The sequence below is a fragment of the Stenella coeruleoalba genome (assembly GCF_951394435.1).
Source record: "Stenella coeruleoalba genome assembly, chromosome: 6".
Taxonomy (NCBI): Eukaryota; Metazoa; Chordata; class Mammalia; order Artiodactyla; family Delphinidae; genus Stenella; species Stenella coeruleoalba.
In genome coordinates this window covers 104156928-104172332 of record NC_137151.1, presented here as the reverse complement: position 1 = coordinate 104172332, position 15405 = coordinate 104156928, and the positions used below count along the sequence as shown (strand labels likewise).

General features: G+C 39.1%; 1 protein-coding gene across 1 annotated transcript in view; it reads right to left on the bottom strand.

Moving 5' to 3' along the window:
- Window positions 1–452: 452 nt before the first annotated feature.
- LOC307187834 (PC-esterase domain-containing protein 1B-like) overlaps window positions 453–15405 on the bottom strand; it is a gene marked incomplete at both ends in the record, with an annotated part of 98705 nt that continues 83752 nt past the window's right edge. Inside the window, 1 exon segment of the mRNA XM_079924366.1 lies at window positions 453–605. Coding sequence (XP_079780492.1) covers window positions 453–605 — 153 coding nt within the window.

Genomic DNA, 15405 nt, shown 5'->3' with positions numbered 1-15405 from the left:
GATGTGAGCAAAGTTTTCTTAGAATTTAAGTATCACTGAAAAGTATGTTTATGAGCAGAACTCTTTCCCTAGCTAGGTTCTGAGTAAATTTTTGCTCTGCACTTTGCATTCATTCCTTAAAGTTACTTAAGACTAAGGACATAACCTCTGTGAACCTCAGCTTCCCAATCTGGATACTGGGGACAATATTGGTGGTTACCCTTAGGGGTGGGATACTAACTCTAGTAAAGCATGTAATGTACTTAGCACAGTATAGGATACATAACAGATGCTTAATAAATATTAATTAATATCACTATTATGAAACAGTTTTGAAATAATCTAAAGATTCCACTCATTTTTCCAGCACATATGCCACACCAGTGAATTTTCTATGCCTCCAATCTATGTTGCAACTCTTCTTCTCTATGACTGTGGTCAAGTTCCTTTTCCAAGTCACCTTTAGTGAGCAGTCAGCTGGATCCTTCCCTCTCGGCCTTCATTAGGCCATGAACTGGCATACCCCCCTCATCTTCAGGCTTCAGGGTGCCAAGAAGATAGACCAATTCTCTTGACATTTCTCCCTGTTCCTCAGAAGCATCTGCTTTCCCTTTCTGCCTCATCACCTTTAGAAAAACCTTTAGTTCTCACAATTGTCAACTAATACTGTTCTCACAGTTTGCCAGCAGATGTACTGGCATGCCCAGTGATGATGGGTTCCTACGAAAGGACTGGGAGTCCTTGAAAATAGAATTTATACTGATCTGGAAAGAGTAATGATTGGAAAGATGGCCTGTTTGGGAAATATTAAATAAATTGCGGAGAATCATGAATTCTTAGTATATGGGACATCTCATATGAAAGAATGCTCAGAGATATCCCTGTGGACATTTTTTTTTACATTACTTGAACTATGTCATGTTTTATAGTATTTATTTCCTTAAGATCTTAGAAATATACCTAGGTTTGCAGTGGAACACTCATATCTGAAAGGAAATGTCTTAAATTAACATATATTTTTGCTAGATGTGTCAGCTGTCATAACTTAACCCTCACCTTGTACTCAATAGAGCCTATGAGGTCATGGGGGTGAGGTTTGATTGACTGATTGGTTTTTAGATATAAGGGACAAATTTTATACCAAGAAAGAAAGTAAAGAAAAACTCCATTTTTGGAAATACTTTTAGCTAATATTTGTTGAGTTCCTATACCTTATTAAATACAGTTGAACATTCATTTAAATTTAAAGAAAACATATGAGTTAGGTATTATTTTTCTCTCCCATTTTACAGATAGGAAACTAAGATTTGAAGAGTATAGAGTTTAGATTTGAAGAGTGTTTGAAGAGTATAGACTACCCACCCAAAGTCACAGGCTACTTAGTGGCAGGAACAGGAATTGAATCAAACCTTTTAAATCCAAAGTCAGTGTGTTTAATTCCCATGCTATTAACACCTCTTCTCCACGAAAGCTAGTTTCTCTTTCCACACAGGTCCTACAGGTGGTTCTACTAATTTTGTTTGTGAACTTTTGTTTTCGCTTCATGATTTGCCATGGATCAGCGTGATCATAACGTGCTGATTTAGCTTCAAGATTCTTCTTCTCCAAATGGAGGGAGTGGACCAGCCTCAAACTAGCGGCAGGGTTGGAATGTCAAAGTCTCAGCTCCTTAAGGGTCCAGAGAAACCTCCCTCCCAAGAAAGCTGTGGCCTCTGGGCTTCTTTCCAGGCTCAGCCTGCGCACAGGACTCGATTGCTCCATCTTGGTGGTTCTCAGTGGAGAACACTTTGTCTTGGACCCTGTTCTTGTATTCTGCTCAGTGGACTTGAAAATTGGAGATTTCCTTGCTTCCTGGTCCTCCCTGTGCCTGGGAAACAGACATGGACTTCTTCTTTTCTTCTCTTTATTCAGCAAAAGAACAGCCCCACCAGTTACCATCCCTTGTTTCAGCTCTTGGAAACCAGCCTGGGCCAACAGTTAGGCCCCCTGAGAAGAGAAGTTTAACTTCCTTGGCCTATTTCCCTCCTCAATAGATTGAAGAACTGAAGAGAGAAAAGCTTCTCAACATATACTATATAATACTAAAATGTACTTTAAAAAAGACTTTAGCCTTGCATTACCATCATTGGAGACAATTTATACAAGCTAATATTACCTCCTATATTATCACCGCCCCCCCATAAACCATTCCTTTCCTTTTCCCCTCCTTAACTGAGATTAAGTATAAATAGATGCTTGGGTAGAATGAATTCTTGCAGTTTGCAGGTGTGAATGCTTGTGACAACCCCAAATGCCATGATCACCATTTATACAGTATCTTTTATTTTGCTGAGGCAGAAATTTGTATAGTGAATGTGGTAAAGGTTGCAAGCTGCTCACAAAAATCCCTTCTCCTCGTTTTCCCGAGAGCACAGCTGAACTATATTTCCCGGTCTCCCTTGTGGTCAGGCAAGGCTAGAGTGGCCAGGTGCTAGAGTTCTGGCGCTGGTGTGCTCTTACATGCCTCTTCACTGTCTGGCTTCCTGACGTGGACCCAATAGCCACCTTGACAGGATGACAGAACTCTGTCATCCTGGCCCACTGAATGACTGCCACTGACCTGAAACTCTCCTCCTGACTTTTATCTGAAAGAGAAATAAATGTCTTATTCCCTGAGACACTGAATTTGGAGATCTCTTTGTTATTACAGCATAGCCTATCCTAACTGAACCAGTGCACGTGTGGTCTTGAGTACACGATTCTTAGCTAGTGAGAGTACTTAGCAGAAGGTGAGCGCCTACCCTTCATCATGACTTGCTGTCTCCAACTCACCTTAGTGTAAGCAGTAACTTGCCAAGTGGCATATCTTTTGAATGTGGACGGAACATGACAATACAAAGGAAACCGCTATTGTTGGTTTAAAAAGTAAAATGAAATTCAGTGTGCCTAAGAAGGCAACAGATCTTAGATAAAAGGTGAATGTTGTCTATAATAGTAAAATGCCAAGTTCATATCAGTGACGTGAATAATTCCATCATATGCTTTATATACAGAAAGAACAAAAGATTTTATTCTTAATTCCTGAGCTATTTTGGCAAATGCTTCAACCAAGATTTTAAACAGTAGCTTTATAGGGAACAGTGATCCTGAATTTTTAATATCAATAACATATGTAGGGATTATTTACGTTTTTTATTTCTACTTTGCCACATTTCTGGTAGAAACTTATATGCTATGTCTTTGAAAATGTGGTGATACATGCATAGAAAAGCTGATCACTTTATGATATATTCCTTATAAATATCATTTGGTTGGTTTAAGTCTAGGATGAATTCACCTTCTTGATTCTCTAAGGCTGTGTTTTTAGACCACATACTTTTGTGTCTTAAATTGCAAAATTTCAGAATATAGAGGAAGGAGGAAAAATGATACTTGTTTGTGACTATTAAATTTGTGTGGTACGCTAAAAAATCATTTCCCAAAGCTATCAGGTCTTAATCCTTAGGGTCTATAAATGTTACCTTAAGTAGAAAAGTGGTCTTTGTAGGTGTGATTAAGGATTTTGAGATGAGGAGATTATCCCAGATTACCAAAGTGGGCCCTAAATGCGGTTGCATATATCCTTATAAGTGGGAGGCAGAGGGAGATTTGACACACAAAGAAGAGAGGCAATGTGATCACAGAGGCAGGTTGCAGGGATGCAGCCACAGCCAGGGAACGCAGGCAGACACCAGAAGCTGGGAGAGCCAAGGACCAGATTCTCACTTAGAGCATCGAGAGGGAGCATGGCCCTGCTGTGATTTTGGACTTCTGTCCTCTAGATCAGTGGGAGGATACATTTCTGTGCTTTTAAGTCACTTAATTTGTGGTGATTTGACAACAGCCAAAGGAAAAAAACCCAAAGTCCATTTTTTAATGGCTGAGTTTAACTTTGGTGAGTTTATATCTATGATCATTATTCCCAAGCCTCTGGAGACCTAGGTTTGTCTTTCTTTCCGTTAGCCTAGAAAAGGCAGGTGTAACTCCCATTGTAATGTGGGTTGTTGGGTCAGTAGGGAGCTCAAGACTAGGGGCATCTCTTTCCTTAGCTGATTCTGAACCCCTGAAAAATAAGACAGTAAGATAGAGAACATTATCAATTTTCTTACCAGTAAAGCTGATTTTGGAGAATGAGTTTACGAATGCTGAACCTCAGATTTAGAGAGACTTACCTGCCCTCTGCCCAGCATTGAAAACATAGTCCTCCTTTAAAACTTGGGGTCTGAAAAACTTGGGGTCTGAAATAGGAAGGTGTAATGTGTGCTTTCTGTAGGCACCCCACTCCCAGGAGAATGAGGAGATAAAGGGGCTCAATAAAATTAACTGATTCCGTCTTACCACGAGGGCAAAGACGTCAGCACCACTATGCTAATGTAGATCCCTCTACACGGAAGGAAATATTAGGAGTGGGGATGAGACGTTTCTGATGGCTCTACCCCAGGATTAATAGCTATCCACGGGCAGGAAAAATAGCATTCTATCCTTTAGAAATTGACTGGAAGAAGCTTAAAGGCAGATGGTAAAGTCATAGCTGTTGTCAGTTTGAATTTACATATATATTAATATTTATAAATTTTAATACAAATTTTAATAAATTAAATAAATATATATATATATATATATATATATATATATATATACATACATATTTCCCTTTGTACTGTTTCTAAGACACTAATGAACCTGCTGAAGTCTGGTTAAGTCCTGAGTGTTTCCAGAGTTCACACATGGACCTTTTGTTACATATCCCATTTTTAAAAATCTGCTAAAGGAGACTTCTGCTTAGTACAGTCTTGTAATAGAAATTGTTTTTATAAACATATTTGTTAATATGCACCTAGAAATGTCACTCTTTCATTTATTAATAGGTTGCCTACTTTTCTTCCCCAAATGATTCTTCCTTGAAATTAAAAGGACATTGTTTTTAGTGTTAAAAGCCTGCAGCCTCAACATGAGGTCTCAATAATCCAGCTGGTACCTATTTGTCTTTGTAGATTCATTTATTCTCTCTTTCCCAAGGTTATTTTAGCAACTTACATTGTTTGTAATAGAAGTTGCTTCTGTTTCCACATTGGGCCAGAACTGATTGAGTAATAACATTAACAAATACCATGAACTCACATAGCACCTTTCACCACAAATTCTTTCCAGTTACTAACTTATTGTCTCCTCAACGTTCCAATGGTCAGTGAAAAGGGTATTATTCCCATTTTTCAGTGGGAAAAGGGCAAACATAAAAAACTCAGAGCACAACTATATCTAGAAATCAGAGCCTTTGACGTTACTGTCATACCATTTTCCTTTGTCTTCTCCTGGTTATTCTGAGTGGTGTTGCTGAATGTAACCTCATGCTGCAGTGAAGTAAGCATTAGCTGGATTCCTGTGGCTGGCATTTCAATTATTAAAGTATGACATAAATAAACAGTGATATGTCTACTATGTGCAGGGCACAATGCACTTTTACTCTGAATCTTTGCAAGTCCCGGAACCTTGAGGTTTTATAGAGGGTCAGAGTACTGGCATTAACTTCCTTCCTTTCCTATTCTTGCAGGTTTGCTCAGGTAAAAGAGCATATTAAGACTCAGAAAATATGATCCTGTCTTTTTGGGTTAATTCAGGACACCAGGTCCAGCACCAAGGAATGTTGATCATTTCCAAAGGGTTCTGGAGGTAGCTGGTTGACCATTTTCAGATATCCATGAAATGCTTTCTTTCCTCCTTGGGGCAGGGTTGGCAGGGGGAGAGGTTCCTAAAACTGAGAACTTCTCTTCCTGGTAATACTAAAAATTGATTTTTATTCTTTTCAAGAGCAATTGGTATGAACTAGGGGAATTGTTGACAAGCAACACCAATCAGCAAAACATATCAATCTGATGATGCACAATAGCTGATGATGTACAAAACCTTAATATATTAAACTTCATACAGTTTTAAAAGATCTATCTTAATTTCATAGTTCTAACAAATTGGAGTTTCTTAAAAGGAAGAAATCTTTACTGACTTTCTCATTTTTAAACAATTCTTGTCATAATATTGAGCAGGAAGTTTGCTGTGATTATTTCAGAGTTATTCATGCATCCTTTTAAAATTTCCTTTAGTGGACAGGTAAGAACGATTAATGATCTAGTAACATAACATTATCATTTGATTGTATTTTTCATTTGTCTTTAAAGACAACATACTTTACAGACACAACTTCTCAATGATTTCCAAAGCTAGGTAATTTTGGTTTTTTTAGAAGAAAGGAAAACTTTGTCTAATTAAAAATTTGTCATTCATTGCACTTGATATAAGAACATATTGGGGAAAAATTAAAAATTAAAAGAGGACATACCAGAGATCCAAATCTCATAATGGCCTAAAATGTCAGGAACCGATCACCTATATGCCAGGAACTGCTGGACCTGCACTCTTACTTGCTAAGTTGTTGCAGAATGCATCTTCTTATGCAATATTCATTACATCAATAGTATTTTGGAAGAATCTTCTGTGTAACCAGTGTCATCCTAAAAACCATTAAATCTGTGAAAAGCAAGCTTCTAACTTTAGGGAGCGAGAAATATAATTGGGAAATTAGGGAACAACCACAACAACAAAAAAACTAAGAAAACAGTAAAGGAATAGAGAAAATAGACCTGAGAATAATTGCTACAGGATTTCCCTTGAAGGGGAAGGAAGACCTTTCTCATTTGACAAGTGTCTTATCTGGAAAGACTTTGCAAAGGAAGTGAATTCTGAAGACATAGTGAAATGTAAATTACCTGACAGGGGTTCTAGGTAGAGGGGATAGTGTAAAGCCTGGGAGAGTCTAACATCCGTGAGAAATAGTGACTTAAGCAAGTAATAGATACAGGTGAGCAAAAGAATTAGTAGTTTCCTAGAATTCTCTTCTTGTATCTAGCACAAATAAAAACAAGTCTCTTTTCAAAGATTTTATCTGCATTAATCCTTTTAAAATTATGTCATTAATGCATGGGCATTGCGGCACATTTGACTATACAGAAAAACATGAGGAAGAAAATAAAAACACCTAGAGATGCCTAACTGAAACTTTCCTTTTCTTTCTGGTATTTTTCCTTTGCATAAGTATGAATACATATATTTATGTAATTGGAATCACACCATATGTGCAGTACACTACATATTTTTAATAGTTAACTTTACAAAAAATCACCTCTTTCTACTGATCAAGGCTGTTTCTCCAAGACTGACCTCTTGAGACAGAATATCTTAACCAGTTTTGCGCTGATCAGCAGAATTTCCCTTAACAATTAAGCATTCTGACTAATCCACATGTTCCTTTCCTATTAGAACAGGGAGTAGTAAGCAGGAAACAGGAAGCTCATATCTTTCTCATGGATGTCCAAAGTTGTGTAACTGGCAACAGGGAGAAATGAAATTGAAAGACTACATTCATTTATTTGTCTACTGTGACTTACTTAGTGATTGCATAGTATGTGCCAGGCATGTTGCTAGGCTATGGTGAGATAACAAGACAGACACAATCCAGTTCTCAATGAACTCAGTGTAAGGACGACACAGTTACCTGACTAGGAAATCCAAGGATAGCGTGGTAAGTACTAAGACAGAAAAAATGCAGACTGTTATGGCAACTCATAATTTAGGCTGGTTGAGGAAGTCTGTTGAAGACATTGGATGTAGCAGTGACTAAACGAAGCTGAGAGTTGGCTAAGAGTTAGCTGTAGGTCAAGGAGGGAAACATGAGTTTCAGGCAGAAGAATGAATTTTCTCTGGGCATGATACAAGAGCCACAACAAAGCCCTCAGTAGGGTTGAAGCAGAGTGCAGTGAAAGGTGTGGGGACAGATAACAGGACAAGAGAGGTCAGAATCAGAGCAGGAAGGACATTGTAAGCTATATGAAGAAGCTTGGAATTTTCAGAGCAAGACGGGCTCATTAAAATTTAAAAGTAGGAAGCAACACGATCAGATTATATGTTCACTCAAAAATCCTATCAAAGTTACTTTCTTAATTTTAGTTACAATTAGTTCATTTATTTAATGTTATTATGATACTAAATACTTCACTTACATTAAATTATTATTATTCATAATAACCCTGAAAAGTTAATGCTATCCTTCCAGTTATTTAGAGAGGAAACTGAACTCAGAGAGGGTCCATAATTTGCCCCAAATCACCTAGCTAATAAAACTAGCAAAGAGCTCAAAGGGAGATCTATTTTACTACAAAGCCCATGTTCTTTCCAGTGGAACAGACTGTCTTCTAGTTATGCTCAGCACTAACTGTTGGGTGAGGATGCCAAACTTTATTTGAAACCTAACGAGAACTGGAGAAGCCTCAAAAAAAAAAAAAAAAAGGTAAAAGCGTGCGGCAAGAGTAGGAGGTGTACTAGGTAGGAGTGAAAGTGTTGAGTGAGCCAATTCCTTTCAGCAATAGACTCCACTCTACGTAGATCTGCTTAAGTGGATTCCTATGTTCAAGAACTTGTCAGCCCACTAATATAATCCTTTCAGAACATACAGGTTTTCTTTTATTGAGGGGAGTTTGATTACATTGGCAACTCCAAGTAGTCCCAATTTCCTTGATTCTTTGAGTTTCTGCATTCATCTTCAAGGAGGAAATAAAAGTTCCACTGGAAATAAATGATGATTTATTTTTACAGGTAGCTGGTAATTCACATGAGAACTTCTAAAGGATAAATAGCCATTAAGAAAGTTCTAGTAAGGTAGATAGGCAATGTAGGAGAGCTTCAAGAAAGTTTTGGTGTCTTATCTTTCATTGCCTATATGTACTGCTTGTGTTCAAAGTCCCTTATTCCTGTATTTTGTCTACAAGCCAAGGACAGTTTCTCACAGCAGATTCAGTGAAATACAAATAATACTGTTCAATTGCTTTTGTTCACAGTGACTAACTGTGTAGCATATGTTTATAAATTAACAAATAGCCAAGGAGTTTTCAGAGCAAGAATTGTTCTTAGAGATAATTTAGTCCAGTCTACTATTTCATACACTAGGGAACTGAGACTCAGATTGGCTTAGAATCTAGTCAGCCTCATTGCCTGATTTCCTAAACAGTTGTTTTCCCTCAAATATCCTCAGTTGGCTCTATACCAGCAATGCTTGTTAAGCCAATCTGATTTAAAAAGAAAAACTAAAAGCTTACCATGTTATTTCTTTATTAGACCAAGCTGCAAATCTCTAACTCATTCAAGTATAGATAGTGTACTATGAATTATCTCTTTTGTAGACAACATAAAATATCATTCTATTTCTTTGCCATTTTCTTTTTGGAGGTGTTTTGACTACTTCCATCCTCCTATAATTAGTATCAGCAAAGAATGCTCCAGTCAGGGAATAAGAATTGTTGAAGAAGTATCTGATAGAAATGTATTAGCTTCAGGGAGAATATCCAGTTATTTCAACTCACCTGGTTTGACTGAAGAGTGTTACTTTACTGTGGGGAAGTGAAGCATTCCACGTCTTGCTCACCTTCTGTGTGACCCCTTCATACCACACCTCTGTTGGGAGACAAAAGCAAACACCACAGAGCTGAGAATTCCCAAGGGCTGAGGGCCAGGTAATCCTTTCAGAACTGCTCTAACCTGATACTGCCTAAGGTGGGACTTTGTTAGTTTTTGAGAAAACTAAAATCTCCCTTTCTTTTGACTTCCCTATTCCTTTTGCCTAAAATAACCATCTCGTAATCCCAAATATTTTGTAGTCATCCCTCAGTATCTGCAGGGAATTGGTTCCAGGACTGCCCCCCTACTAAATACTAAAATCCACAGATGCTCAAGCATTCAAGTCCTTTATATAGTAAATGGTGCAGTATTTGCATATAACCTATGTACATCTTCCTGCATACACTAAAATCATCTCTAGATTACTTATAATACTTAGTACAATGTGAATGCTATGTAAATAGTTGTAAATACAATGTAAATGCTAGGTAAATAGTTGCTGGATTGCGGCAAGTTCAAGATTTGCTTTTTGGAAGCTTCTGGAATTTTTTTCCAAATATTTTTGATCTGCAGTTGGTTGAATCCAAGGATGGGGAACCTGTGAATACAGAGGGCCTACTGTCTATCCTCTTATGGTAATTCCCTGACCTACTTTCTTTTGGAAATTATTCTCTTCAAAGATAAAAAGTGACTATCAAAGATTTTGTCATGAGACAGAATTGCTGATCTGGGAATAATCAAATGACTTCAAAGGAAAATGACTGCCTTACATTCACAAGGACGCATCCAACTTAAAAACTCAAAGCACCTAACAATCATGGTGATTTTTTCTAATTTCCTCACAAAGGAGACATGGGAGATGAGACATGAGGTATGATGTCTTAAAATCCAGGGTATGAATGAGGCCTCCTGCTAGAGTCCAAAAGCATCTGGGTCCTCCTACTTAGAGAAGACCATGTAGACATTGGCTCACTTTCTTCCTGCTGGAGACAAGAAGCACTCCAGGCCTTAAGAGAGTCCCCCACTCTCACCAATTAAGTAGGAAGACTTTCTGTCCCTGGTTTCCATGAATTCCCAGTGGGATGTTCAGAAGGTTTGACATCCAATTTTTCTGAATTTGTTCAGTGAGTGTTTTTTCGGAGGTCTCTGTAATCAGTCAGACATCCCCATAGTCTTAGGGAAGAGATGAGTCTCTTGCATATTCTCTCTGAAATTCTAATCAAAAAGCTCATGCTGGGGCTTCCCTGGTGGCGCAGTGGTTGAGAGTCCGCCTGCCCATGCAGGAGACACGGGTTCGTGCCCCGGTCCGGGAGGATCCCACATGCCACGGAGCGGCTGGGCCCGTGAGCCATGGCCGCTGAGCCTGCGCATCCGGAGCCTGTGCTCTGCAACGGGAGAGGCCACAACAGTGAGAGGCCCGCGTACCACAAAAAAAAAAAAAAAAAAAAAGCTCATGCTCAGTGTACCCAGCCAGAAAATGTTGGCATCAGCCATAATAGCCATGAATACCAAGGTGCCCTGGCAGGCACTAAGGCCAGATAAATAAGGCAGCATTGTAGAACCTCAGACCCTAGAACAACCTGACCAAATACATTTGAACCCTTTCTCCACTACTTAGTAACTGTATAACCTTGGGTGAGTTACATTTCTGGCTTCAGGTTTCTCATCTTTAAAATGGACATAAGGGTACCTAGCTCATGTTTTTTATCTTTAAATCAAATGAATTAATATGCGTAAACTTAGGCTATACTGTGCACATAGTAAGTACTCAAAAAATGTTGTTCTTATCCTTTTAAATGTGATCACCCCATGTAAACAGAAAACGAATGACCCATTTGTGACCATAATGCAAGTCACTTAAAATTGTAGACACCAAAGGTGTTCTTCAAGGCCACCTTTTGAGCAATTCCAGGTGACATTTCACATAGTTTTTGCAAATACAGCTCCTAGAACTGTGTCACTTGATGATACTGGTATGCTTTGAAAATTTCTCTCTGCGGTTTCCCGGCATCATGGGTTTTTTCTTTTGTTTTTTGCTTCTTTCTTCTTCACGAATAATGAATATTTTTACTCTTATGGTCTGTATTGATTTTTTCTGGCACCAGTGAGTAGAATGCAATTTATCCTAGGACACTTGAAAATGAGAACAAGTGTATTCTTTTCTCCTTGGTTACTCCCAGATCTAAGACTCCTATGTGGTTAAAGTGCAGCAAGTTAACATACAAACCCAAGTGATTAAGTCCCTTTAGAATTGGATGGAAAACTTATCTAAATTGCTGTTGCTGCTGCTAAACCTGTGTGGAAGTTGCCAGTCTTTTAAAATGATCTTTCAGTGTTGTTTTTCTCTTTAATGATTAAAATCAAACCAACTGGTAATTATTGAGCATGTGCTATATACAAGGCACTTTATGGATATGAGATTATAAGATAGGGATTCTTCAGAGAGACAGTGAGCAAGCCCTATGTTAAGCATATGCAATTCATTCTTTTTATTTTTTCCCTCAGAGACTTTTAAGTGCACTTTGTTCAGAAAATGTAGGAATATTACATGAGAGCAACAGAAATCCATTTCAATGGAAACTAGGGTCTACTTGTGAAAATACCCAGATTTGCTCATAAAATAAAGCCTTATCCAGAAAAAAAGCCCAGATAGTTGTGAAATACTGGGGCCAGAGAGACACCTAGCTTCTCTTTAGGATTTCCACCTACAAAAGTTTATAGCCAAAAGCCTGCCAAAAGGACTAATTCCTGAGTAGAGTTTTCCAAACTCTTACAATAGCAACATCAACAATCTCTTCTGCTTCCCGTGGGGAAAACTTCTGCAGAATGAGCTCTATTGCCACCATCTGTCTGTGCTCTGCCCAGCCCTTCCCTAGCCTTTGTCATCTGGCCAAGTTCAAACAAAACCAGCTCACATTTACAGGTGTCAAGTATTTTTCAAAATGCTCCATACATGTTAACTCATTTTGCCTGTATAACAAGGTGGTTCTACTATTTTACAGATGAGGAAACTGAGGAACCCAGAGATTGAGTGGAACCAGGGGCTTCCCTGGTGGCACAGTGGTTAAGAATCTGCCTGCCAGTGCAGGGGACACGGGTTCGAGCCCTGGTCCAGGAAGATCCCACATGCCGCGGAGCAACTAAGCCCGTGAGCCATGGCCGCTGAGCCTGTGCTCTAGAGCCCGCAAGCCACAACTACTGAAGCCCGCATGCCTAGAGCCTCTGCTCTGCAACAAGAGAAGCCACTGCAATGAGAAGCCCATGCACCACAACAAAAAGTGGCCCCCATTCGCTGAAACTAGAGAAAGCCAGTGTGCAGCAATGAACACCCAACACAGCCAAAAATAAATTTATTTTTTAAAAAAGGAGTGGAGCCAATTGGACTAGTAGCTGCTGAGCTTCTGGTCTCTTAACCCCCTTGTTATGCTGCTACAAGGCAGTGAGTGGTCTCAGTGGAGATAACAGATTCACTGGGGGTGGGGAGGGCAGGAGGGGGCAAGCTTTCATATCTTAATTTTTTCATCTAATTCAATAAAGTTTCAAATTTTTAGGAGAATAGAGAAAGACTCACTCTAACTGAGCACCTGAATTTGATAATAACTTTTCACAAAGTTGGTCTCTAAGTGGCAATGCCTCTGAGGGAGAAGAAGCCGTGAGTAGTCCTGGGCAAAACTGTGACATGGGTGAGATTCTATCTGTAATGAGATGGCCCCAGAATCCCACTGTTTAGGGAAAACCCACTGTCAGCTGCTTGGGATAGAAAGTGAGGGCGTGGGCATCTAAGAAAGGGCTCTCTCCGTCAGCTTGAGAAAGCGAAAAATAGTTGTTTTTGCTTGTGAGGAGAGCGCAGGTAGTGGGATGAGACTGGTGCCCAAAAGGGAAACAGTGACAATGTAAGTGTTCAGGAACTACATGGCTGAAAGGGCAAGTGAAAATGCCCCTGGGATTTCTGGGGCAGGGTGGGGCTCAGAGGAGGAGGTTGTCTGTGTACAATAAAGGATATTTAAGTATTTAAGTTGGGCCTTCTTAAAGTTTTATTTGCAAGTGTTTGTACTGCTTCAATGTAAACCCTATTAAACCATTCCCCAGCCCCACCCATACGCTGGGTCCCATCCATGCATCTCTTAGGATGGGAGGAGATGTTTGGTGGGAATCTGGGAAGGGGTGAAAATCATCTCTGTGCTTAGCAGGGGCAGAAGTAGGGACACAGGATCCCAGAAGCAGAGGAGCTCATGGGAGCTCTCGCCCTGAGGAAATTTGCAGAAGTCACAGAAGCAGCTCTTGGAACTGGGGGAGTTTTACACAAATATCTAAATTTCAAGGAGCTGTCATCCAGATCATATGTCTCCTCATCTGGGTGTACCCCCTCTCCCTAAGCATCTAGAGTTCTCATAAGGCCACTTCTTCAGTGCACTCCAGAGTTAGCTTTACAACTCTCTTGACTGAACGGAGAGTTGATTCATTGTCTATTTTTGATATTCCATATTCCCTTGACCCTCTATCATGGTTGCTCTTTTTCTTCGTCACCAAAAAAAAAAAGAAAAAAAGACCTGTCATTTTCAATGGTGAGGCTGTCCTCAGAATCTTTCATTCTCTCTGGAAATGACCTGGGGCTCCTTGTACACAAACACCGAAACCAAATAGTCATATCATCACTGTGTTCCTAACCTTAGAGACTCTTAGCATGGGTGTGGGTTTGCATAACAGGGAAACTAGCATTGACCTGGTACAAATGCTAATTAAATGTTAAAGAAAAAAAAGTCAAGGATAATGCTGCAATGATGTAAAAGGGTGTGTGTGTGTGTGTGTGTGTGTGTGTGTGTGTGCACGCGCGCATGCCTAAAGCATCTAAATGTATTAGACAGTGGAAACAAGGCTCAGGGCGAAAACAGAAGGAAAAAAAAGTTTGTCTGAATGGATAGAGAAAATGGTTCCCTCTTCCAGGCAAGTGGGTGAGTCACCAACTAGGTGACAATGCATGTCACCTAGTCTCCATGTTCTGTCCTCTACCTTTAAAAGGTAGACTGGAATACTTGAGAATGTCACTACTTAACAAAAAGTATCTTCAAGATACATGAGACTCGTGTAATAAAGTGCATGCATCATTAGAAGGAAAGGTCTGCGTTTCGGGGACTCTGTGATTCTATGATGCTATCTGAAAAAGTGAAAGCAAAATCATACTTAACAGCAAAACTAAAAGAGAAATTCAAGTTACATTGAAAAGGGAAGACAGTGGAATGGAGGAAGAGGTGGGGAGAAGAAAAGAAAAAACGCTAATATTTATCAAGGAACGTATGTATGAACTTCATGTACTTCTCTTTTTTTTCCCAAGAGAAAGGGTAGATCCCATTGCAGTGTCTGTTGCCTAAATTCACTGTTAATTCATGTCTCTGGAGACACCTGTGTGGTCGGGACAGTTCAGCATTCAAATTACAGGGACTTGCAAATAAAAATGATTAACACATAAAATGTCTCACTGTCTTTGTCTTTTTTGTCTTGGCAGATGCTCTTTAAATATGCAAAAGTGAAGGAAAAAATAATCTCTCTTTTTTTGCCCTTTGGGATAATTTTTATTGTAGGAAACAGAATTTTCTGATGTTGGTATACTCTGATTCAATTAAACAAATACTTTCTGCTTGCTCACCATCAAAATGAGGAAGCTGCTTGCCCACAAATGCTCTACAGGAAGATTCAGAAGAAAAAGGAATTGTAGTTAATCCTTTCCCAGGTCACACCTAAAATAGGTCTCTGCTAATAGGGAAGTTATTTGTATTTTAAATATAAATACACATTTAAGAATATGTTGAAGGAATCATGGATGAAAGAGTAGAGCCAGAAGTTCAATTCCACATTAAAGGGATTGAAAAGTATAGAAAGTATAGACTATTATTTTCCAAACTCCAGCAGAGGGTCTGAGATCTTCTATTACAACTCCCACAAAAATTAAAATACAGAAGGTGTTCCTTG